The 21,633-nt window shown below is 39.5% G+C and overlaps 2 protein-coding genes across 7 annotated transcripts in view; one reads left to right on the forward strand and one right to left on the reverse strand.

Moving 5' to 3' along the window:
* Positions 1–5,932, forward strand: LOC100711895 (alanyl-tRNA editing protein Aarsd1). 3 transcript variants are annotated; one of them, XM_019362764.2, is made up of 17 exons: positions 256–466; positions 576–689; positions 802–868; positions 954–1,052; positions 1,460–1,549; positions 1,667–1,729; positions 3,410–3,538; positions 3,692–3,851; positions 3,945–4,002; positions 4,082–4,238; positions 4,325–4,441; positions 4,527–4,657; positions 4,745–4,811; positions 4,973–5,064; positions 5,237–5,291; positions 5,373–5,467; positions 5,550–5,932. In XM_019362764.2, exons 1-17 carry the CDS (start codon positions 432–434, stop codon positions 5,686–5,688), a joined length of 1,668 nt encoding a protein of 555 aa, XP_019218309.1. In that variant the 5' UTR covers positions 256–431; the 3' UTR covers positions 5,689–5,932. The 3 variants fall into 3 exon arrangements, with proteins under 3 accessions (XP_005448220.1, XP_019218309.1, XP_005448221.1); XM_005448164.4 differs by lacking the exons at positions 256–466; positions 576–689; positions 802–868; ... (1 more) ...; positions 1,460–1,549; positions 1,667–1,729 and adding an exon at positions 2,752–2,906; XM_005448163.4 differs by lacking the exons at positions 3,410–3,538; positions 3,692–3,851; positions 3,945–4,002; ... (6 more) ...; positions 5,373–5,467; positions 5,550–5,932 and adding an exon at positions 1,903–2,140 and having other exon boundaries at positions 1–466.
* The window catches only part of LOC100711626 (myoferlin), a 25,499-nt gene continuing 9,792 nt past the window's right edge, over positions 5,927–21,633 (reverse strand). For 2 of the 4 annotated variants that reach the window (XM_005448166.4, XM_005448165.4), the window contains 36 exons: positions 21,127–21,304; positions 20,915–21,039; positions 20,659–20,768; positions 19,562–19,754; positions 19,155–19,310; positions 18,916–19,047; positions 18,632–18,795; positions 17,908–18,022; positions 17,627–17,729; positions 17,385–17,527; positions 16,968–17,138; positions 16,612–16,705; positions 16,436–16,513; positions 16,115–16,296; positions 15,606–15,764; positions 15,188–15,289; positions 14,929–15,090; positions 14,021–14,186; positions 12,695–12,771; positions 12,526–12,582; positions 10,860–10,871; positions 10,658–10,756; positions 10,395–10,523; positions 10,114–10,269; positions 9,937–10,028; positions 9,675–9,845; positions 9,424–9,572; positions 8,689–8,828; positions 8,513–8,601; positions 8,337–8,432; positions 8,042–8,183; positions 7,803–7,902; positions 7,534–7,724; positions 7,126–7,235; positions 6,886–7,033; positions 5,927–6,752 (listed from right to left, as the gene is read on the reverse strand). In XM_005448166.4, coding sequence (XP_005448223.1) covers positions 6,714–6,752; positions 6,886–7,033; positions 7,126–7,235; positions 7,534–7,724; positions 7,803–7,902; positions 8,042–8,183; positions 8,337–8,432; positions 8,513–8,601; positions 8,689–8,828; positions 9,424–9,572; positions 9,675–9,845; positions 9,937–10,028; positions 10,114–10,269; positions 10,395–10,523; positions 10,658–10,756; positions 10,860–10,871; positions 12,526–12,582; positions 12,695–12,771; positions 14,021–14,186; positions 14,929–15,090; positions 15,188–15,289; positions 15,606–15,764; positions 16,115–16,296; positions 16,436–16,513; positions 16,612–16,705; positions 16,968–17,138; positions 17,385–17,527; positions 17,627–17,729; positions 17,908–18,022; positions 18,632–18,795; positions 18,916–19,047; positions 19,155–19,310; positions 19,562–19,754; positions 20,659–20,768; positions 20,915–21,039; positions 21,127–21,304 — 4,530 coding nt within the window. In that variant the 3' untranslated portion in view covers positions 5,927–6,713. The remainder of the gene's footprint in view (positions 6,753–6,885; positions 7,034–7,125; positions 7,236–7,533; positions 7,725–7,802; positions 7,903–8,041; positions 8,184–8,336; positions 8,433–8,512; positions 8,602–8,688; positions 8,829–9,423; positions 9,573–9,674; positions 9,846–9,936; positions 10,029–10,113; positions 10,270–10,394; positions 10,524–10,657; positions 10,757–10,859; positions 10,872–12,525; positions 12,583–12,694; positions 12,772–14,020; positions 14,187–14,928; positions 15,091–15,187; positions 15,290–15,605; positions 15,765–16,114; positions 16,297–16,435; positions 16,514–16,611; positions 16,706–16,967; positions 17,139–17,384; positions 17,528–17,626; positions 17,730–17,907; positions 18,023–18,631; positions 18,796–18,915; positions 19,048–19,154; positions 19,311–19,561; positions 19,755–20,658; positions 20,769–20,914; positions 21,040–21,126; positions 21,305–21,633) is intronic. The other 2 variants (XM_013273295.3, XM_013273293.3) reach the window with 1 other exon arrangement.

Genomic DNA, 21,633 nt, shown 5'->3' on the forward strand with positions numbered 1-21,633 from the left:
ATTAACAATGTGACCAGATTTTGTCCAAAATTATTAAAGTTCCATTGCATCCCCTCAGGCAATGTTGGTCAACAACCTCCTAAGTGTTGAAGTGGGTCCCATTAGGTAATTTTCTGTTCAGATTCTCCCTGCCCCCACCTCCACCCTCTTAAACAGCCAATTAAAGGTGGCTGAACCACTGTGAGAACCCAGAAAATGCATCTGTTTTCCCGAGTGTTCCACAGTCAGGCTATAAAGGGCAGGGAAGGGGCCGTGGCAGGCAAGTCTCCCAGCAGCTGATACCAGAAGGTCTATATATAGCTTCCAGTGCCTGGCCGCTGCATCAGAGCACACTACTAACTCAGCCGGACACGTGTGAGTTAGCTTTCTCTTGGTGAAAAGGAATTGAAAAGCTACTTCTCATTTATTTAAAAACAACAATAACAACAAGAATGAACAAACCTAAAATTGTCAGACCAGAGGAGAGGTGAGTGCTGCCAAACTCACTGAGCAATAAAGTATTATGTTTTTGTAAATCTTTCATTGTGAAAGGGTTTCAGGTGTGATTCATCAGCAGTTTCTTGGTGTTTTAACAGCAAGCCAGCACATGCGCTGTGGTTTGACAGGAAGAAATACGTCACCATCAACTTCATGGTTCAGAAACCTAAAGATGTCCAAGTTGATATCCAGCCAGACAAACTGATTCTGTGGTGAGTTTTTAAAGACATTCCCTCTCTTTAAGTCTGTGCCCGTCACATGTGATTCAGTGTAGAAAATCTCTAAAATGGTTTCTTTGACAACCCCATTGGCTCTCTACAACAGCTGCAAAAACGAAACAGATGATGTGTACTACAACGAGCTGCACTTCTATGACAAAGTCCAGATCCACGTAAGCATCCGCATTATATTCTGTATTCTTCAATGTACAGAAAGCAGGCTGTTAAACGCTCCTTTATCTTGTCATCACTTTAAAGGACTCCAGAGAAAGGGTCTATGACCGCACCATCAATGTCTTGCTAAGGAAGATGAAACCTGATTATGCTTGGCCTCGTCTTCAGAAAGATCCAGCTAAGGTAAGCACGAGTGTTTGTGTCTGTGTCCTTAAACCGATCAGTATCAAGGTATTCTATTCTTCTCATCTGGTATTTACTCAGGTTCATAAAAATAGCTTGGCTCATGTAAATACTTTTTTTTATGAGGCTGAAGAATTCTTTACCAATGATACTTCCTCACTATTCATTTACCAGTTGAGTAGTACACTTCAAAATCCCAAACCTTAAGTTGAAAAAGTCTCACTTTTTCCATCTCATAAAAATGCATTATATAAGCAAAGAGAAGCTTTATATAAGTATTTATCTAAAGCTATTAATAGAGTGCCAGAGGATATTACAACTAACTAAGTAGGATGTTCTGTAATCCTCTCAACTTTACTTTTAGTAAATAATACCTAAAATGGTCTTGTTATGTCTTCATTCCACAGGCCAGTTGGATTTCAGTTGACTTTGATAACTGGAGGGACTGGGAGCACGAAGAAGATGAGGGAAAGGAGGAATATGACCATTATGTGGATGTGAGTGAATTCAGTGTTCTCAGTAATAAGATCAGTTAAATTCCAATATTGCTTCTGATCCCAGTGCATGTAATATGCAATACCTTCCATTATTTTTTGTTTAAATGCCTTTTACAGATGATCCGAGAGATGGCTAACAGTGACAAAGGAGAAGCTCCAGATATGGGGGATCTTAGTGATGTAAGTGAAGTGTTCTCCATATAAGTGAGGAGTGCACAATGTAAAATTGGGAATTACTTGTGCAATAATCTATATTTAAGTATTCTACAATTAATGCAGACTGAAAATCTTTAGCTTATATTGATCATTTGATTGTGGAGACTAACCATTCATCCATTTTTTTCTCCCAACAGTCTGACTGATACTTCATAATCTCTGGTGAAGCCTGCTGTAAATGTATAGTTCAAGATACTGAGGACAACACTTTGTTTACTGAAAGCTGTATTATATGCTAAAAATGAATGTGCTATTGTCCAAAATGCTGTTTTTAAATGTATGATGATATTATATGTGAGATTATTTATTGCTCTGTAATTGTTCACTGTACACCGGCATGTGATTGGTAATAAAAAGCAAGTTTTATTAAACACATAATTGCATTATGTTGCTTGAGGTACTAACACTGGCTGAGTGAACTGGGGGATATAGAACATGATTTTGTCGGTAACTCCAGAAGATGGCAGTAACGTTGGAGTAAGTTTAAAAGCCTCAATCAGTAGCCCAAATTTAGTTTTTGGTACACTTGTAATTATGCACTAAAAACACAGCCTCACTTTTTATACCTAGTCATGTTAGTGACCTGTTGCCGGTTAACATAACTAGTTGTAAAAAAAAAAAAAAAGAAAAAAAAAATTCTTTTGAAAACACTACTTTTCCAGCATTTTGTTGCCATCGTCTAAACTTTTTTAAAATGATGTCTAGTTTGAAATTACCCAATTTTTTTCCTTAAATCGGTACATTTCATCACTTTAAAGGTTTGGTATGTTGTCTGCGTTCTACTGAGAATAATTTATGGCTGTATCAGATTTGAAAATCATTGCATTCTGGTTTTATTTACATTTTACAATTTAGGTTGTAGTTTATTCGATTTCATATCCTGAGTTTTTCTCTTTCCCCTGTAAAACATGATTAACTAATAGTGGCTTATTTAATCTTTCACGGTTAATTTAAAAAAAAAAAAAAGAATATGAAGTGAAAGTCGAACTCATTAAGTTTGGACTATGATGGTACCCGTTGGCGTCAGCTGACAGCTGTAGGCTTCACCTCCCCGTGCTCGTGCTACCGGCTGGCGCAGTTTTCCTTTCAAAAACAGGACAAAATGGCCTTTCAATGTCAGCGAGACTGCTATATGAAAGAGGTACGAAGCTTTTAAAAGCATGCGAAAAGACCTCCCGTAAATTTATCAGCAGTTCGGTGCAAAAGTGATTAGCATGCCTGCTAACTGATGCACCTGCTAGCTACCTTTGTAACCAGAGCAAGGGCTGGAAGCTTGTTTATAACTGTTTTATATATAGTCTACGAGCTAACCGCACTTTTATCTTACATAACCTTAGATTTATTCAGCTTAACTTTGTTAGAGGTTATAATTGTGTAATTTCCACACTCTATATTTCAGATCGTATTAACTTTCTCCTTTAAAACTCCGCTTAAATGTAATAAATGCTATGCATTTAGGGAATTTAGGACACTGTCTCCTTTTTTAAGTCTTCAGTCTTTGTATTTGCCATTATAAAGTCTTGCATGAGACTTAAATCTTGCACACACTTAAACAACTGCAGTCCTTTAAGAAACATGTAATGTTTCTGGTTGTAAATTTTATATGACACGATTATTATCGTTATTTCTCTGGTGCCCTTCCAGTTTGTTACGTCTGTAGTCTCCTGCTGCCCAGCGGAACTAAAACAAGAAGTAAATGGAAAGAAAGAAACTATTAAAGGATTCCACATCAAGCTACAAGATACCATCTTGTTTCCTGAGGGAGGTGGCCAGGTAAGCGTGCTCATTTTCTTTTTCTTTCAAGCTCTTACTCCTTTATATAAATGTGTACATCAAATGTGCTTTCATTGCAAATGTTTATGCAAATGCAAGACTGTACAATGTCACTTGCAAAATTTGCATGTTTTTTACGTTGTCCTCCTGCAGCCAGATGACCATGGATTCCTTGGAGATGTCCCAGTTTTGAGAGTGACGAGGCAGGGACCAGACGCCCTGCATTTTGTGGCCTCACCTCTGGAGGTGGGTCAGGAGGTTCACGTGAAGGTAGACTGGGAGAGGAGATTTGATCATATGCAGCAACACTCGGGTAATAATCACCACACAGATAGGAAAAAAACACCATCACACATTTTGTTTTACCTGTTGCCTAAGCAATGATTGTTTTCTTCTTGACTCTTAGGTCAGCATTTGATTACAGCTCTGGCAGACACAATGTTTGGATACAAGACTACATCCTGGTACTTCAGCACTGCATATGTTATTTTTCCTGTAGCCACTAAGCCTTGTAGGTTTACAGATTTTCTGGGTTTTTATCAGGGAACTGGGTCGTCAAAGAAGCACCATTGAGCTGGACACTCCCTGTGTGAAACCTGGCCAGCTTCAGGAACTGGAAGAATGTGTAAATGAGAAGATCAGAGCTCACATTCCGGTCATGGTTCAGCTTCTCTCTATAGATGACCCAGCTGTGGAGAAGGTTCAGATATTGTACTTACTGGTTGTAAAAAGAGGCCTGTTGACCTGTGTTGAGTGTATTACATAATTTGTATTTGTACAAATCAGGTGAGAAGTCGAGGGCTGCCAGAGGACCACGCAGGACCCATTCGGATCATTGATATAGAGGGCATAGATGCCAACATGTGCTGTGGAACCCACGTCTCCAACCTCGGTCACTTACAGGTACAATATTGACATTTTCACAATTATATTTAGTGTTTGTGACATTAACCGTTGTGTAGCTAATTTCTTTGTATTCAAATTCAAGGTAATAAAGCTGCTGGGAACTGAGAAAGGAAAGAAAAACAAAACCAACCTAATTTTCCTGACAGGAAAAAGGGTACTAAAGTATGCAGAGAAAAGCTACAACACAGAGCGTTCACTGGTGTCACTTCTAAAGTAAGTTCTAAATCTGAATAGTCAAAATTTAACTTTGAATCATTCAGAAATTTGAAGTGAAAACTCCTTTTGGTCATTTTTCATCAGAACGGGACCAGATGAGCACGTTGAGGCAGTCGACAAGTTGCAGAAGTCTGTTAAGCTGCTACAGAAAGTAAGAACATTTTCTTTCTAGATTAGTGTTTGACAGATTTGGTAAAAATAAAAAAATAAATTAATAATAGTAGAATTAGATTTTTTGACAGGGGTAAATATGCTTCAGCTTAAGATATTACATATAAGGCTCCTCAACTACTACAAAACTGTCTTTGGCAGACTAACCTGTGCCTGCTTCGTGATATGGCGGTTCTCATTGCTCAGAGCTTTAAGAATGATCCTCACAAAGACAGCTTCTTCACCTTTCACAAGTAAGAGGTTCTGCTTAGAGATATCATTGCACACTGCACTAACCAGTTAACCATTTTAACCATTTTCAAAAAAAAAAACCCTCAGAAATGATCCATTCTTTACAACCTAGTGACGTTTTGGCATCAAGGTGAGTATGTCAATAACAAAACGGTGTTCTTGTTCCTCTTGTAGAAAAGAGGGAGACAATGAGTTTATGAATATCATCGCCAATGAAATAAACACTGAGGTAAGATTATAATTTGACTGCTTTACTGCTAGGTATTACCTCGTCAGTATATTTATTTTCAACCCCCTGTTCTGGTTATAGGAAACACTGGTTTTCCTGACTGTTGGAGAGGAAAAGGGACCTGGTTTGTTTCTGCTGGCTGGACCCAGTGAACTAGTCACTGAGATGGGACCACAGTAAGAGTTTTCATGTTTATGTAGCTTCTACTGTTAAAATGTTTATGTAGGTTGGCACTGTATCTGTGTGTTTACTTTCCAGAGTGTTAGAATTGCTCCAAGGGAAGGGAGCAGGGAAGAACGGGCGATTCCAAGGCAAAGCCAACAGCCTGGCACGGAGAGGAGAGGTGGAGGCTTTACTGAAGCAGCGCTGCAATCAACGCAACTCACAGGAAGAATGAATTTTCATTAGAAAGAAATGTTTTATGCTTCCAAAAGGGAAACATTAAGGTTAGCTTACATGGCTGCTTTAAACATCCATAATCTGTGGTAAGCACTAAATGATGTGTTGGCTCACACATAGAAAATGATCATGAGAAAGTGACCATTTGTGAAAATGTATATAAGTCGACTTCTGTACAACATGTGCTGTACATATTTCAATATTAAATGTAAAGTACTGGCTTTAGTCAGTCAAAATCCAAATTTTTGAACGATTTATTTTTCGAACCCGTCTTCAATTATCCAGGTAGGAAATCTCAGAAAGTTGTTTCTGTCTTTCTGGTTGTAGCATTTTCAGTGGGAGAAACGTTTCATCACTTGTTCAAGTGACTTCCAGCTGGACAATTGTCAAAGCTTGGAAGGTACCTAAAGAATGCTCCAGGTGATCCAGGAGGGGGAAAAAGGACAACTGCTGCCTTAGCAAAACCTGTAGTGAGTCCTCAAGTGTGAGGAGTATCAGAACATCTAAGACACATTTTTCTCAAAACATAGCATCTCTGTGGCTTTCAAAACCCAAAACACACTATGCCCTAAGGATCAGGTCTCCATTGGGAGATGAGAAAGATGGAAATTTCCACATTGCAATTTTGTCTAATGGAGCAGACAAGTAATAAATACACTTTAAGGAAACTTTGAGCTATTAATTGTGATCCCATTTATATACAATGTCCACAAATATGGAAACATTTTAATAAAAAGGAATATTCAGTTTAATAAAAGTAATCCCTAAATATCACCTAAACTGGGCTAATGGGAAAAACACCTTTTCCATACAGTGTCCTCACCAAAACCCTTTGCAAACTACACTTTAATGGACTATATTGTCACAGTTCAGTGGTGTAGAAAATGTGTTCGTATGTTGAAATAGTGCAAATGTGCAAGCTCCCCTTCCCATTTGTTAAAAAAACTAGAGTTAAAAAAGGCACAAGTTGAGATAATCTGGCAGTATCTGTGTGGAGTTCGTTGCTCCTGGTGGTCCTTATTGCTAACTTAAGGGTTTCACGATCTTCATTGAGATGTAGTTCTGTAAAATGCAAGAAAGAACAATCAATCACACATTGACAAGTTTCCTAGAAGTACAAAGATGATAAGGCTGAACAATTTTAGAATATGAGAAAACTTTGTTATCCAGTGCATTCGCTTTTGTCTGTCCTTACCGGTAAAGAATACAACAGGATGGCGATGAAGAGGACCAGTATGATGAGGATGATAAGTCCAATAAAGACCCACTTGAACCTTCTCCACACAATGAACTTCATGGTCTTACATGGGTTGGTGAACCAGAAGAAGGATGTTTCTGGGCGACTAGTAGTTGACAGAAAATGTATTTAGTAGACATCATAGCCTGTATACCTTTCAACATCCAGCCCAGCTAATCTTGTAAAGCAGGCTCTTACTTTGGAAGGTCCAGTTTTGGATTCATGTTGGGTTCATCCCGTCCTTTTCCTGCAGGTCGCTCGTCTGCATCCACTTCACTCACAATCTCCAGTGTCATCTCCACTTTGCCCTGAAAACCCAACACAAACAATAGAGTGACAAGAAAACAAGGACCTGTGACATTTTTGGAATACTTCAACTAAATTAAGGCCAATTTATCTGACAATCTTCTGCAAGGAACACATTTACAATTTAGGAATTTAGGAATAGTCAATAGAAAATAAAGTAGAAGTATAATGTTGTTGTCCAAAGCTCTTAATCTTTTCTCTTCATGGCACTTTGGGAATATTGTATTTTAACTCTACATTTCCAAATGTCTTGTGGTTCCATCTTATCAAATGAAAACTGAAGTTTCTATTCATACTTACACCCAGGACCTTCTTCCCATCTTGTTCAATAGAGCAAGGCCACCAGCCTCTGACTGACTGCTGAGCAAACAGAGACTTGTTCTGCTCTGTCTTGGGTGGACCTATTTCCACATTATCCATCATATCCAGAGAGCATTTCTCTGGGGTCTTTGCCGGAGCAACCAGGTTACGCAAATCCAGCTCCACAGTACCTGGGATCACAGCACATTGTATTCAGGTTTTGTAAAGGCTAGGCATAGACACACAGGTTGGACTTGAAAGTTTCTTACCTAGGTAATCATCCAGTGAGAATTTGTCATTATCCCAAATCTGAACAATCAGTTTGGGAGGAATCCGGAACTCTGTTTTATCAAGACTCCAAAAGCGTTCCTGTTATACAAAAAAAAGAAGAAGAAGACATTCAAACATGCTTTAACTTAATTGCAACAATACCTGTGTTATTTTTTAAAATGGTATTAAAATAATCTTTGATCTACAGTATAATAAACCAACTGGCAACAAGCCTCACCTTCTTGGATACGAGGCAGAGTTGTTCAGCTGGCAGGTAATCAAACCCGAAGACCAATCGCCAGTTAAAGTTACCATCGCCATCCAGAGACCTGTAGTGGACATCAGTCTTCTGCTTGTCCTCCTCCATTCCTGGCATCCAACTGGCACATATACAACAGGCATGAATAATCATTGGCCTTTGACCACAGTAACCCTCTAACACAAAGTGCTGCTACCTCCTAAAGGAAGATTTTGGAGAAAGTAAACAACAATAGATTTGGACAAACAAGGGCTTTGATGCAGAATTAACACACCCTTTCACATAGATGTCGCTCATGCGCTCTCCAGTGATACTGGTCTCATCCAGAGTCACATCTGTGGTGTTCCAGATGACAGCGCGCAGGAAATACCTGAATATTTGAACACAGTCATTGTTAGCTCTCAGTGACATCCGCAGCAATGAAGTACTGAAGAGAAACACAGCACTTACTTCTTTGGTTTGCGTGGTGTGATGTCAAAGGGAGGCCCGGGGAGGCCTAAGCTTTTGGGGAAAACATCCACCCACATCTGAAGTTGTCCCTAAACCAATGCAATATATACATTTTACAAAAATAACTGAGCCTGAGTCATCGCACCCAGAAACAGGTACAGTTTGAGATGTCTAACCTGAGAGAGGTTGGGTTGGAAGGTGCTGTAAAGCGTCCTAGTTTCCACATGTTCAGGGACGAGAGCCTGTGTTCTGAGCACGTGCAGACAGAGGCGTTCATAAGGTGGACCCAAGTGCTGATGAATTTCCTTGTTGTTCTCTTAATGTAGAAAAAGAAATCGATCACTAGATTGGTATTAAAACAATCTAGTCTTATACAGGCAAAACAATTCAGTCACAACAATATTGTATTGTTGTTGCAACCTATGCATCTACTAATCGGAAGGTTGGCGGTTCGATGCCTGCTGATGCATGCCAAAGTATACTTGGGCAAGATAATGAACCCCGATTTCCTCCCAGTACATTCATCGGCGTGTGAAAGTTAGATAGAAAGCTCTTAAATGTAGAATAAATCAGTCCATTTATCATTTAAACAGTAAGAGATTCAAATGAACTGTTTCATCTTCTTGAAATCTGAAAATTGGAGACATCTGAATTTCAAAACGATTCTGCTGTTTTTGCTGCATTCAAATCAATTTTGTTTAATTAATAAAACATATAGAAACAGATGTTTCAGGGAATTAAACTATAACAATATGTAGCAATGTGAAATGTGCTAAAGACAAAACGTACTGTTAATCTTTGCCAAACAATGAGGGCATGTAGACGGGCATAATAGAGCTTAATTGTTGCTCATTTTGTAACAAAAAACATCTAAATCACTCATTTATACTATTATACTTCTAACCCCTTACCAAACTGAGCCAGTGTGTATTCTTTTCCATTGAAGGTGAGTGAATTTCCATTATCTTCCGTCCTGGGCTTGGAAAGTCCTTTAAGACGAGCCAGATTCTCAAGAATCTGAGATGGCTTCAGCTGGTCCCGCCACTGGTTGATGCCAGAACTAGATGACAGGACAGTTGGAATTAATGTTTCCTCAGCTCTGACTCCATGTTTTCCAAAAAATATTAAAATGTTTCCCACTTAGGCAAGTCTGCTTCCTTACATGCAGTAGCTTTGAGGCAAGCCGCAGTATGAGTTATATCGAGACAGGAAGCGGTTCTCCAGGTCGATCACTGTCTCGCCGACCTTCTCGTCACGAGTAAGCAGATCATAGTCATAAACAGAGATCTTCAGGTCCTTGTCCTGGGGCAGGAAACACGTCATCTCAAACATCCTAAACAACAAAAAGGACGGTTATAGAAATCTTAAGATGTAATACATTTTCTATTTATACCTGTTTGAATTCATTGACACATAAGGTTTACCTTCCAAACACAGGGTTGAGGGTGTAGGGTAAGTAGTGGTCTCTGTCATCGATCGTGTTTTTTCCCAGTGATATCTTTATGTATGGATCGCACTGAGCAGAAAAGACAAGAAACGGTGTTGACCGTATATGTGTGACAAGATTTGTATTACTGTAGGTAATGCAGATTAACACTCACACTGCCATTATTGTCTTTGGGCTGGAGGTCCATTCCCCGAACCACATAAATCCTAACCAGACACTCTTGAGGTCCGCTGTCTGGGAGCTCTCTGAACTGACGCGGTGGAGGAGCTACACCTGGGTCATCTGGCAAGGGGTAAACTTTGAACGAACCCTGCAGGTACAACAGTAAACCCCACACTCAAACAAAGAAATCAAGTTCACTGTAGTCCCTCCTAGTAGTTAATTAATGTTTTTCTGTATCTCCAAATATTGTTTTTCTGAATGCTGTTAGACAACCTTAAACTCTCCAACCACAGTGGGATCATCATCGCCATTGTCGTTCTTGCCTCGCTGGAGTTTGAAGGTGTCGCAGAAATCAGTTAGCCCTTTGAATTCTGGGACATCTTCCAGTTCGCAGTCATAGATCTGAAAATGAACACAGTCACATTCAAGTCGTCTGTAGCAACCAAAGAAGAGTGTACGCACTATTTGAAATACAAATACCAAGATGAATGATTACAGCTTTATGAGTGTTGTGTGAGGAAATGGAGCTGGCTTACTTTAAGGGTATCGTATCCTTTCTTGAGGTAAGGACCACATTTCTCCTGGTCTCCTAGCGAGACGTAGAATTTACTCCACCAATCAACTGTCTCTTTTTCCTAAAGATGGAATTGTCCTGCATTTTAATCTCACTGCATTTGGGAACAGAAGTTGATTTGTCTGCTATTAAATCTTATTTCATCAACTACTAATAAGTCTTACCTTCTCAGCAACCTTTGGCGAATCAAGATGCACCAAAAACAAAAATAAATCAAGTCAAAAATATTTATATAAGTAACAAAAAAAGTAAGAAGACAAACATTAAATTGAACAAATACTGAAAAGATAGCAGAAAATTGAAATGCAGAGAAGAAAAAATTGATAAAGTGCTTTCAGCCACAGTTTAATGACTGACAGTGATTCTGTGAAAGGGTGTAGCAATCAGCAACAACAATAAGCTTTTAACACAGCAGACATTTAGACATATTATACTGAGATCTATTAATTTCATTTAGTGTATACCCTAATATTCTATATTGCTGTTTTAATATCTTGTGTTAACTTACTGAGTCAATATTGATTTTATTTTTCATATATGCCATTCATGCTATGCCAGTTTAAAATGTCTGCTGTGAAAAGGGTGCTAATAGCAGGTAGCGTGGCTCTGGTGGTGAGGTAGCGCCCATGCCTGCCATGACTGACATCTGTTTTTAAATAAATCAAAGGACTAAATCTTCACTTCATTCATAGATTTCATTTTTCAGTAAGTTTCATTTGTGGTCAGAACAACAATTTATTTATTGGTCAACTAAAGAAAAGACATTTTGGGAAATACAGTATTGTCTAAATGTCTTGAGCCGCCCCTCATTTCTGCATATTTTACTTCCAAGCATCATTGTGTGCGCTGTGTCCTTAAAGAAATTTGAGGACACTGGACAAGTAGAATACAAAAAAACTAAGTGCAAGGCCTGATGAATCCAAATGTGAAACATTTGGTTCAAATCTTTGTCACCACAAACAAAAGAGAGCTGTCTACAGCCATCTGTAAAAGATGGCTTGGAGCTGCATTTAAGCCAGTCAGGTTGAGCATCCTGTCAAAACTACTGGAATTATAAATGCAGAAATGTAGCTTCTGATTTTGCTCCCATATACAATAGCATGTGGAAAGCATTGAATCAGCAACAGAGAGATGGCTTTTGCACAATACTGTACCTTTGTTTTCTTGAGTCACAAGAGTTAGATGCAAACAATCATAATGATTCCACACACATGTCTATGTGCTAAATTTGAGTCTACTGCCACCACCCAGTTATCTCTGCATAAAGACTATTATAGACTATAATAGGCTGCCATTGTTAGTAGTAGTAGTTTTTACAGATTTAATACTGGCTACTGTTTGAACTGTTGAATGAATTAGTGATAGCACTTAGACTGTACCCACGGACAATGCCAGACTAGCTGTTTCTACCTAATTTGAGTCTGAACTTGGGTATTAGCAGTAGTATCACATTTAGCATTTAGAGCAGTTTCAATTTTCAAACTCTATGCAGGAAAATATAGGAAAAATAGGGGTATTTCCCAAAGTATCAAACTTTCTTTAAGTAGGAAACTTGTAGACATGTTATTTTTGAGGTTTCAGTAGCAACACTGGCTTCTAAGTTTAGATGCCTGCACATCTATGCTACAATCGACACTACAATAACAATGTGCTCAATAAAATATGCCAGATAAAGTAAAACTGCAGTTATTGTGGCAACTCCCCTGTAGATTCAAGGCTTTGTGATAGCATTTTTGTTCAGCTTTCTGTAGCTCTGTGATTGTCAGCCATTCAGCATCATTGGAGCCCCGCCTTGTGAATTAGACAGCCATAATAAGTAACCATACATACAAAATGGGAGGTAGGGGAAGCCATTTTGTCGAGAGCAGCTGACATGCTGTACATAAACTGTAAGCCAGAGTAATCAGAGTAAGTTTGTCAGATTTGACTTGATAGTCAAATTCTGCTCTTAAGTGAACAGAGGAAACTTCTGAGTGTTAGGAAAGGTGGTGGGGCTTACCTGAGCTTCTAGCAGTGGTCTTTTCTCCTCCATGGTGATAGAGACATGTTTGTGAGGCGACGCCATCATCAGAGCCACTGTTAACATTGAGCAGTTACTTTTATCTCTGTGCATAAACTGTATCAAAGTTTGTATTTCTCTATTAACATACTACAGGCTGTATGAACAACCCTAATTCAAAAAAAGATGGGATGCCGTGAATAAAAAAGGATCAATAAAGATTCAGAAACCTCATAAGCCCAATAAAAATATATCAAATGGATCAATTTAAGAAAGAAAATTAGTTCCTTTTGAATTTGGTGGCAGCACTGTTCACCACTGTATAGCATCCCATCTTCTTTTAACAAACAGATTGTAAACATCTGGGAACTAAGGAGGCCAGCTGCTGGACTTTTGGGAGGGGAATGTGGTCCCATTCTTGTCTGATGTTGGATTCTAGTTGATCAACAGTTCTCACTCTTCTGTGTGGAATTTTTCATTTCATGATGTGTCAAATGTTTTTTTAATGTCTGGACTGCAGGCAGGCCACATCAGCATCTCAGATTCTTCTCCTAGGAATTCATGCTGTTGTTATAGCTGCAGTATATAGTTTAATGTTGTCTTGCTCAAATATGCAAGGCCTTCCCTGAAAAAGACATCACCTGGATGTGCCACTTCCACAGGCACTAATGTGCCTTCATAGCATCAGAGACACCGGTTTTGAACTTTTGAGTGCTTACAACTAGCCAGACGGTTCCTCTTCTGTGTAGTCTGGAGGATGCAGCGTCCATGCTTTCCAAAATGAATTTCAAATTTCAATTTGTCTAACCACAGAACAGCTTTCCAATTTTCAGGCTTGCACACAGAGATTTCTCCATATTTTCAGAATCTTTTGGTGATATTCAAATTCTTGAATATTGGGGAACATTATTCTGAAATTGTAGATGTAAATTTGTAGATATAAGTTTTTGCACACTGGTGAACATCTGCCCATCTTCTGAGAAATTCTACCTCTATAAGATAGTACTACTTGCTTTTCCAGGCTTTTATTGCCCTTGTCTCAACTTTTGAGACAAGTTGCTGCCATCAAAAGTAATTTTTTTCTGAAAAACACTTGATAAGTTTTCTATTTCTGTTGTGAATAAAATATGGCTTCATGAGATTTTGAAATCATCGCATTATTTTTCTATTACGTGGTTGCACAGTGTCCCAACTTAAGTGCCTTAAACTTAAATTCTTTCTAATGGCTCTAGGGACCAATTCCTCTGGTCGCAAAGCAAAAGTTAACTGCTAGTTTTTCAACATGACGTTCATTGCAGGTTGCTGCAGTTTATGAGCTGCTCTTACTTTTAGATGACATTGCTCCTTCGGCGGTGATGACATATGGATCACATCTGAACTGCTCCAAAGAACTGATAGTGCACTGGCCTACCACAGGCTTCCTGCCAAATGGACGATGGTCTATTACCTTCAGCACAATGGGAGGCGTGTACATCTCTTCCTTCGGAAGGAGCTGGATGGAGAGTATAGAGGAAATGGAATAAATAATCAGGGTTTAAATCATAACGTATCAACTTCTTGAGAATAATAATTGAATCTTAAATTGAATGATTCGGGTGTTGGTGTACATTTTTAGACTTATTCAGAGCAAAAGTAAAGTTTCCTTTTTTTGACAAAGCATATAGTTGGTGCTTGATCGGGTGACCCCGTATCCTCCCTTAGTTACACTGCAAGAGGTCTAGGCTGCTACGGGCTTCCCATGATGCACTGATTTTCTTCTTCACTCACCTTTTTCACTCACTGAGTGTTTATACACAACTCTGCATTTAATCATTAGTTATTATTAATCTCTGGCTCTCTGCCATAGTATGTCTTTGTTTTGTCTTCCTCACCTCACCCACGACTGGTGACAGCAGATGTGCCTGGTTCTGCCCCACGTTTCTTCCTGTTAAAAGGGCGTTTTCCCTCTCACGGTTGGAAAAGTGCTTACTAATAGGGGGTCTTCTTATCGTTGGGGTTTTCTCTGTTTTTTCTATTTTATTGTAGGGTCTTTACGTTACAATATAAAGTGTTTTGAGGCAACTGTTGTGCTTTCAGGCTATATAAACAAAACTAAACTGAAATGAATCAAAAAAAAAGTTTAAACATAGTCATTTCTAAATTAAAAGTTAATTTAGTTAAATTATTCTTTCTTTCAGACACTTATTTTCCTAATTCTTGTGCATAACATAGAGCCTGTGTAGTATTGCCATTACCACTTTGATGAAGAGGACAGAGCTTGGGAAGTTTGGACTCTTCTTCATGTTCCTGATGACGGCCGACTCTACCCTCTGCCCCCCACATTCCACCACAAGGCTGGGTGAGGATATCGCGGCTAGTTGGTATGGCTTCATGTTCCTCAGGCCCCATGCAAGAATCTGAAATCAAACATAGATTGGGGAGTTTTAATGAGGTCAAATTCCATGCATGTGCATCACTTTAGAAGGGAAAGTTATATATAAGGCTGTATTTTACCTCCACAGCAGTCAGCTGCACCACAGGGCGAATGCCCTGAGGAACCATGTAGAGGTTCTCGGCTCTCTTTGGGGGAACCAGTGGGAGATCTGAGTCTCCTGACTACAGAGACAGAGGCAATCATTAGGCTTTTTTTATATATAAAGGAATGAGGAAAACAACATTACACCTTACATTTCATAAGGTTCATAAGAAATGTCAACAGTAATCACCAAAACTACATGGATATGATGAAAGGAGATGAAAAGATGAAGACATTGTTTAAGTTAAGGATTCAGGACTCAGTATGTATGTATGACAGACTGCATGTGAAGGAGGTAACACAGTTTTGAGGAAGTCTCACAGATCTGAAGGCCCAGAGAACAATTTTTAAAAAATGCTATAAAACAGACTATTGTCCACTACTTTCTTTTCAAACCTTGTTTATAAGAATGAGTTCAGCAGCCACGAGAGCCTCCCCGGCCAGCTTCCCCTTCTGGATGATGGGATGCCACAACAGTTTTGGTGTCTGGTCCACACCAGAATTCAGTTTTACTAATGGGGTGCAAATACTGCGGCCCAGCATTTCGTCCTTCCCCTGAAACAGAAACTTCCAAGATTACCATACATATTCTGATATGTGTGCATAATTAAATAAACATGAGTTTAACAGAGGATGTTGTAAGAGTAACAGATGAATGGTGTATATTGCTTTAAAGAAAATTAAAACTGTGTAAAGGAAGATGTCAAATGTTTTTTCTTATAACTTAAGCTGGAAAAGTAAAAAGTTTCACTGAAGTCAACTTCAGCGTGATTTCAAAATACAGTTTTACTGTAAGTATCTGCACAAAATCATCAATCAGGGATCTTACAAAACTGTAAGCACTGAACAAACAGATTCATTGTGCAGAAGACTTCTCTATATACAGTCTATATCCCTCAGCGTACCACTTGGTCACTATCGTAGAACTCCAGGACAACATTGGGAGGGTGGTAAGCAATCTTCTGGGGGTCTCCGTAAATCTCTACATCATTAAAAATCAGAGTCTGGTCCCAGGTTGGGTTCAGAGTTGCTCTTAGCTTCTCTGTTGTCTTACTGACATGCAGGAAGGAGACATGTGCATATGGATCTGTGGTGGAAGAAAAAGTAGTTTTACCATTTTATTTAACAAAGGGCTTTTGCAGTGATACTCATTTAAGTTGAAATCTAAATCCACTCAAAGTCTTAAGTTTTATATGCATTAAATTTCATTCTTGATTTAATCTTACCAGAGAAACTATCTTTGTCCATGGAGGTCATGTTGCGTGCCTGATGGACGTAGACACGGAGATGGTACATATATGACCCTAAAGAGGAACACAACATGAATGAAGCGGACAGTCAAAAATCCTTCTATGCTAATGCAAAATGCACTCATATGTTCACTTGTATGTGCATCACTCACTGTCAAAGGAGCAGGACACAGTAGGTGTGTTGGCACCAAACAGCTTGGTAACGTCACCCTTGGAATCTTTCTCTTTCTCCTCTGTGTCAATACCCTGCCAAGAAAACCAGACAGTCATTCATATTCCGCACACTCCCAGAAACAAAGAAAACACACACACACATGACAGCTCTGTAGATGGGGTTAATTCATAAGCAAATATTTGGTGACTCAGCAAGAACAGGTTGACTTCCAGCTTTGTATAACATCCCATCCTCTCTGGCTTATTCTCGCACTATTACTACTATGCCACTGTCAATCAGATGTTAAAAAAAAGTAGTTCAACATCAACAAAAAATCGATTTTCTCATTCTCACCAATGCTCCCTCCAGCTGGAAGATGGCAGCTGCTCCGAGGCGACCTTCTGGTGCCATTTTCCTCCTCCAGCGCCTTCGCCGAAACGTATCTGATGACCTTTCCTTTCTGTGGAATTTCCAGCCAATCAGAGAAGAGAATTCCCAGCCCTCAGGGTTGCCTTGATCCCGCCTCTGCGTGCAAAAAGGGACTTATAGTTAACAGGTAGAAACATTTGTTCTACCTGGATCTAAGAACTAAATTGAGCATAGCATTAGTTCAGGCCGGCCACCAAGTCAACCACAGCCACAACCCTGGCAGATTATCTCATGTATGCGTCAATACGCATGGAAGTTGCAATTGTATTTTACAAAATCAGAATCAATTATAAAAGAAATGGCAAAGCAGTACATAGTCCTGCCCTACTGTGCAGTGCTGACCTCCACAGCTGCTCCTCCGGGGACTTTACTCCTCTTGCGGGGTCGAATCAGCCTTCTTCTGCGGTGAACGTGGTACATCTTCTCTGCAGGAACCCAGGACCGAGGCTTGTCATCTGGAGGAATGGTGACTCCATATTCCCAGCCTTTAAACACCACACAGACATTCATACGAAAAATGTCCTTAGTTATATGGTTTAGATTTTAATTTTTATTTATTTATGCTGTGAGGTGAGTGTCTGCACCTTGATCATCCACAGCTCTGTTGATATCCACAGTCCACTCATCCTCCCAGATCCAACCTGGGGGACAATCAAACTCTGCAGGGTTGCGACTTTTCTCTCCATTCTGCACAACCAAAAAGAGCCACTTAGTGGTATATATATGCTTCTAAATGTATCTATATTAAGAGTGTGGGATTATTTTCTATTCCAGGCATTTGGGTGAGTGAGCAGTTAACGTGTATGGTTACATTAATGCCTCGATATTTCTGTTTATCAAGGCGAAAAGAAAACTGTGTTCTCACCACATCAGTGAAGGGTTCAGAAGCAGGCTTCCAGTCTCCACCTGGGAAGCGGGTCTCATTCTGGAAAACCTCATCCATGAATTCAGTGTGTCCTGCATCAGCTTCTGTTAGGAGACTGAAATAAAAAATAAGACTAAATATGAAAAGAGAATTTAACAATGAGAATATCTACCATTGCAAACATCGGTATCAAAAACACAAAACATGCGGCGACATCAGTGCACTGTTGCGTGTGTGCGTGTGGTGTGAAACACAAGGAAGCGTTTACATATTTTGTCAAGCAGTGTTTACATGTTGGGAGTTTCCTAACTGATAATCTAAGTCTAACAAACCCTATGCTCATCTTACTGAAAGTATGTGCTCCATATTATTACTGTTAGACTCACGTCTGACACCCTCCATCAAACAATTTTGGGGAGTTCTGTTTTTCCACTTTACTCTGCTTTTTTTGACAGCTAGAAGTTTGGGTATACAGTGAGAGGCAAAAATCGGCTGGTAACACTTGGAGTGCAGATTGTGTTTGCCTCCGAGTTTACAGATAGGTTAAAAAGATTACGTGGATGACTTCCGTCAGTTTGATACATTTCCGTTAATTGACTGCTCAATGGCATGAGGAGAATGTAAACATGAGAGAGTCCATGTGGCCTACTTCCTTCACACTGCGCAGACTCACTGAAAACATCAAACAAATCCTGCTAAGATGACCAAGTTCAATTACACTCACGCTTTCTCTGGATCAATGAACCACTCAGACTCCCACTCCCATCCTCTGGGTGGAATGAAGTACTCCTTTTTTAGCTTCAGTTTGCCGGTTACATCAGAAAACTTATGGCGCCCCACCAGTCCCGTAGTCCCCCACTTCCCGAACACCTGAGCCTGATTTTCGTACTGTAATACACAGGAAGACGGGCTTGGTTTTAGGGGCTGAGAACACTTCATGTAGAAACACACACGTATTACAATGTAATACTTGTGTGTGAATCCCAGGTATGTGTGGGAGAAACATACCAGTTCAGCAAACACACTAAAGGTTCCCTCGGAGTATGAGTTGAACTTTTTCTCATGTGCAGACAGACCCAGCCACATGTTAACTCTAATCTGAACTGGCACCTTTAAGCCCTTATTCTTGTCCATGGGGTACTGTGGAGATGGAGCATAAAAAGCATAGAAAAGCAGCTGATTACTACATAACACTCAAACATTTCTTTTATTTATTTTTTTGCCTGTTTTTAACAGTTCATGTGTACCTGTAAATACACAGTCTGTGTCTTGCCACAATGCTGCCCACAGGCCTGCTCACTGAATGTAGAGTAGAGGATCTGATGAGCTGGGATGCGACTGCAGGCCACTCTCTTCTCACCCCGTAGCATCCAGATGATCACATCAGGCATGCTGCTCTGGGGCTGGACACAGTTAGAAAAACCATGTGAACTTATGCAGTGCTCATGGAAAGACTGTGTATCATGCCTTAGCACACAGATTTGTCCAGTAATTAGGATGAATGTCTTGCATTCTTTTGATATGTTACTGCATCATGAGGCTTTTGCATGACACAGTGTATATAATCAATGCTGTAGAGATTCCTACAAATACTATTTTCCCTACTAATACTATTTTTAAAAAAATCAAAGAAGCATTTTTGCTGTGTTTATACCTCTTCAGCCAGCATTTTGAGCTTTTCTACCCAAGACTCCAAGTCGGACAAAGTGTCACGGATCTCTCCAGCCTCCTCTCTCATGCGTCTGGCTCCATCTTTGATGCTGGTCAAAGCCCTGTCTCGCAGCTTCTTGATTTGGATGTCCAGAGTTGTCAGGTTGGAGTGGCCCTCGAGCTCAGGTGTTGGGAAACTCAAGGAAAGCAGACAAAATCCTAATCATTACAGCGCGGCCCAAAAAATTAAATAATTAAGCAGTTAACTCTTCACGGTCTTGCTACACCAGGTCATTCTTGGCTAATTCATTTTGGTGAAACATTTCTTTTTGTCTGATTCTCGGATTCATTTGATAGTAGTCTGAAACCGGTTCTTTCTCAGACTACTATCATCTTATATTTTCACAATCCATTCAAGCAAATATGTGGCATATCTCAACTGTTATGAATTGCGGCCAAATTAAGACAATGTTTTATGTAAAATCCTTTTTTTTTTTTTTCATTTTTACCTAATATATAAATCATGTACTCTCAATAGTTTGTGTACTTCATGTAGGAATCAGGCCGAGTAGTCATTATACACTGCATGCTTCTTAGGCAGTAGGTCACTCTAGGGATAAAAAATGACCATGATCTCTAAACAGTTGCTACACATTAGAGATATGACACAGAGAATTCATTCACAAATTAATCTAAGCTAGTGAGTCTAAAGGGAAACTTTTCAGAGGCTAAACTGCCAAGTGTATGTATCCATAAAATGTCACAATTTTTTGAACAACCCCCCATGCTTATGTCTTATGACCAGTACTACCACATATCTAAGAGTGGCTATAGTGTGCTTTGTCTGAGATATTAAAGTGTGTTCAATACAAAGAGGATAAAATAAGACTGGAATTAAAAAACGCAATTCAAAACAGGTAAGATAAGTCACAAGTCCTTTTTTGGAGATTTTGGAGAATTTAAGACAGTAAAAATTAATTTTTTAGCTGTCGAAGAACAAGCTTATATATATGTATTTCTATCCACAGGATCCATCCTGTGAATCACCAGGATGTACTTGTGCTTCACTTGTTTGTATTTCTCACAACATGCTCCGTTTACCTTTCTAGGTCTTCAATCAGCTGATTGAGTAACTTCAGCCACACCTCAGCTAGCTGGTTGTCTGAGACTTTTGCCAAGATTGCAGTTTTAAATTCCTCCAAGTTAGATTGCTGCAACAACAAAACAGTGGTGAGGATTATGTTCCCACCTCACTGAGTTACAAACACATGTCAAACATTAGCAGAGCCGTTTCAAGGCAGGCTCTGTACAGGCAATGAATCCTAAACTCAACTGAAAGCATTCATTGCAGTATTACCAAGCGGTGAGTAATGTAGAGGATGATGTTGACGGAGTCCAGACGGTGGCTGATGTCCTCCCAGTATGAGGTAACCACAACCACTGGCTTAGTGTTTGCCCAGGGCAGGTAGTAATAATGATTACCTAGAGAAAAATTACATGCCATTAAAAATCATGTGGTCATTCAGTGCTTGAGTACATCATGTATTCAGTGCAGATTTCACCTCTCACCATCAAATATAGCACAACTATACTGTGTGGTGGAGGCCAGCGGTTTGCAGGTGGTGTCCAGTTTGTTGCCATAATTACCGATGCTGACCTCAAACTGGATTGGTTCTCCAGGTTCCTGGATCATTGAGGCGCTGTGGAAGACTGCACAGAGGCAGTATTTTCTCCTTCTCTGGTATTTCTGATTAAGGAGGAGAAGCAGAACAGAGAAAGAGAGGTAGAAAGTTGTTGACTAGGCTGTATATAAAAGATGGCCATAGCTTCTGGTCTTAAAGACTGAACCCAGCGCTAAAGGTACCTTAAAACTGCATTCTTCCTAATGGAAAGCAGGGGGTGACTATTGGTTCCAAAAAGAAACCCAATTCTATGTCCATGAGAAGTCTCTGACAAAATTAGTCAGCCTTTCACATGATGCATTGGCTCATTAAACATTTTCCTAAAGCTCTTATGGTTTCAATAACTAGCTTATAATCTTGTTGTTTATTTTCTAACTTATGGGCTCATTCAGAA

The sequence above is a fragment of the Oreochromis niloticus genome, linkage group LG8 (genome assembly GCF_001858045.2).
Source record: "Oreochromis niloticus isolate F11D_XX linkage group LG8, O_niloticus_UMD_NMBU, whole genome shotgun sequence".
Classification (NCBI taxonomy): Eukaryota; Metazoa; Chordata; class Actinopteri; order Cichliformes; family Cichlidae; genus Oreochromis; species Oreochromis niloticus.

Coding starts and splice junctions, on each gene's coding strand:
- LOC100711895 (XM_019362764.2), top strand. CDS start 432: ATGAACAAACCTAAAATTGTCAGACCAGAGGAGAG. Junction 690..801: donor CCAGACAAACTGATTCTGTG/GTGAGTTTTTAA, acceptor TCTCTACAACAG/CTGCAAAAACGAAACAGATG. Junction 869..953: donor ATGACAAAGTCCAGATCCAC/GTAAGCATCCGC, acceptor ATCACTTTAAAG/GACTCCAGAGAAAGGGTCTA.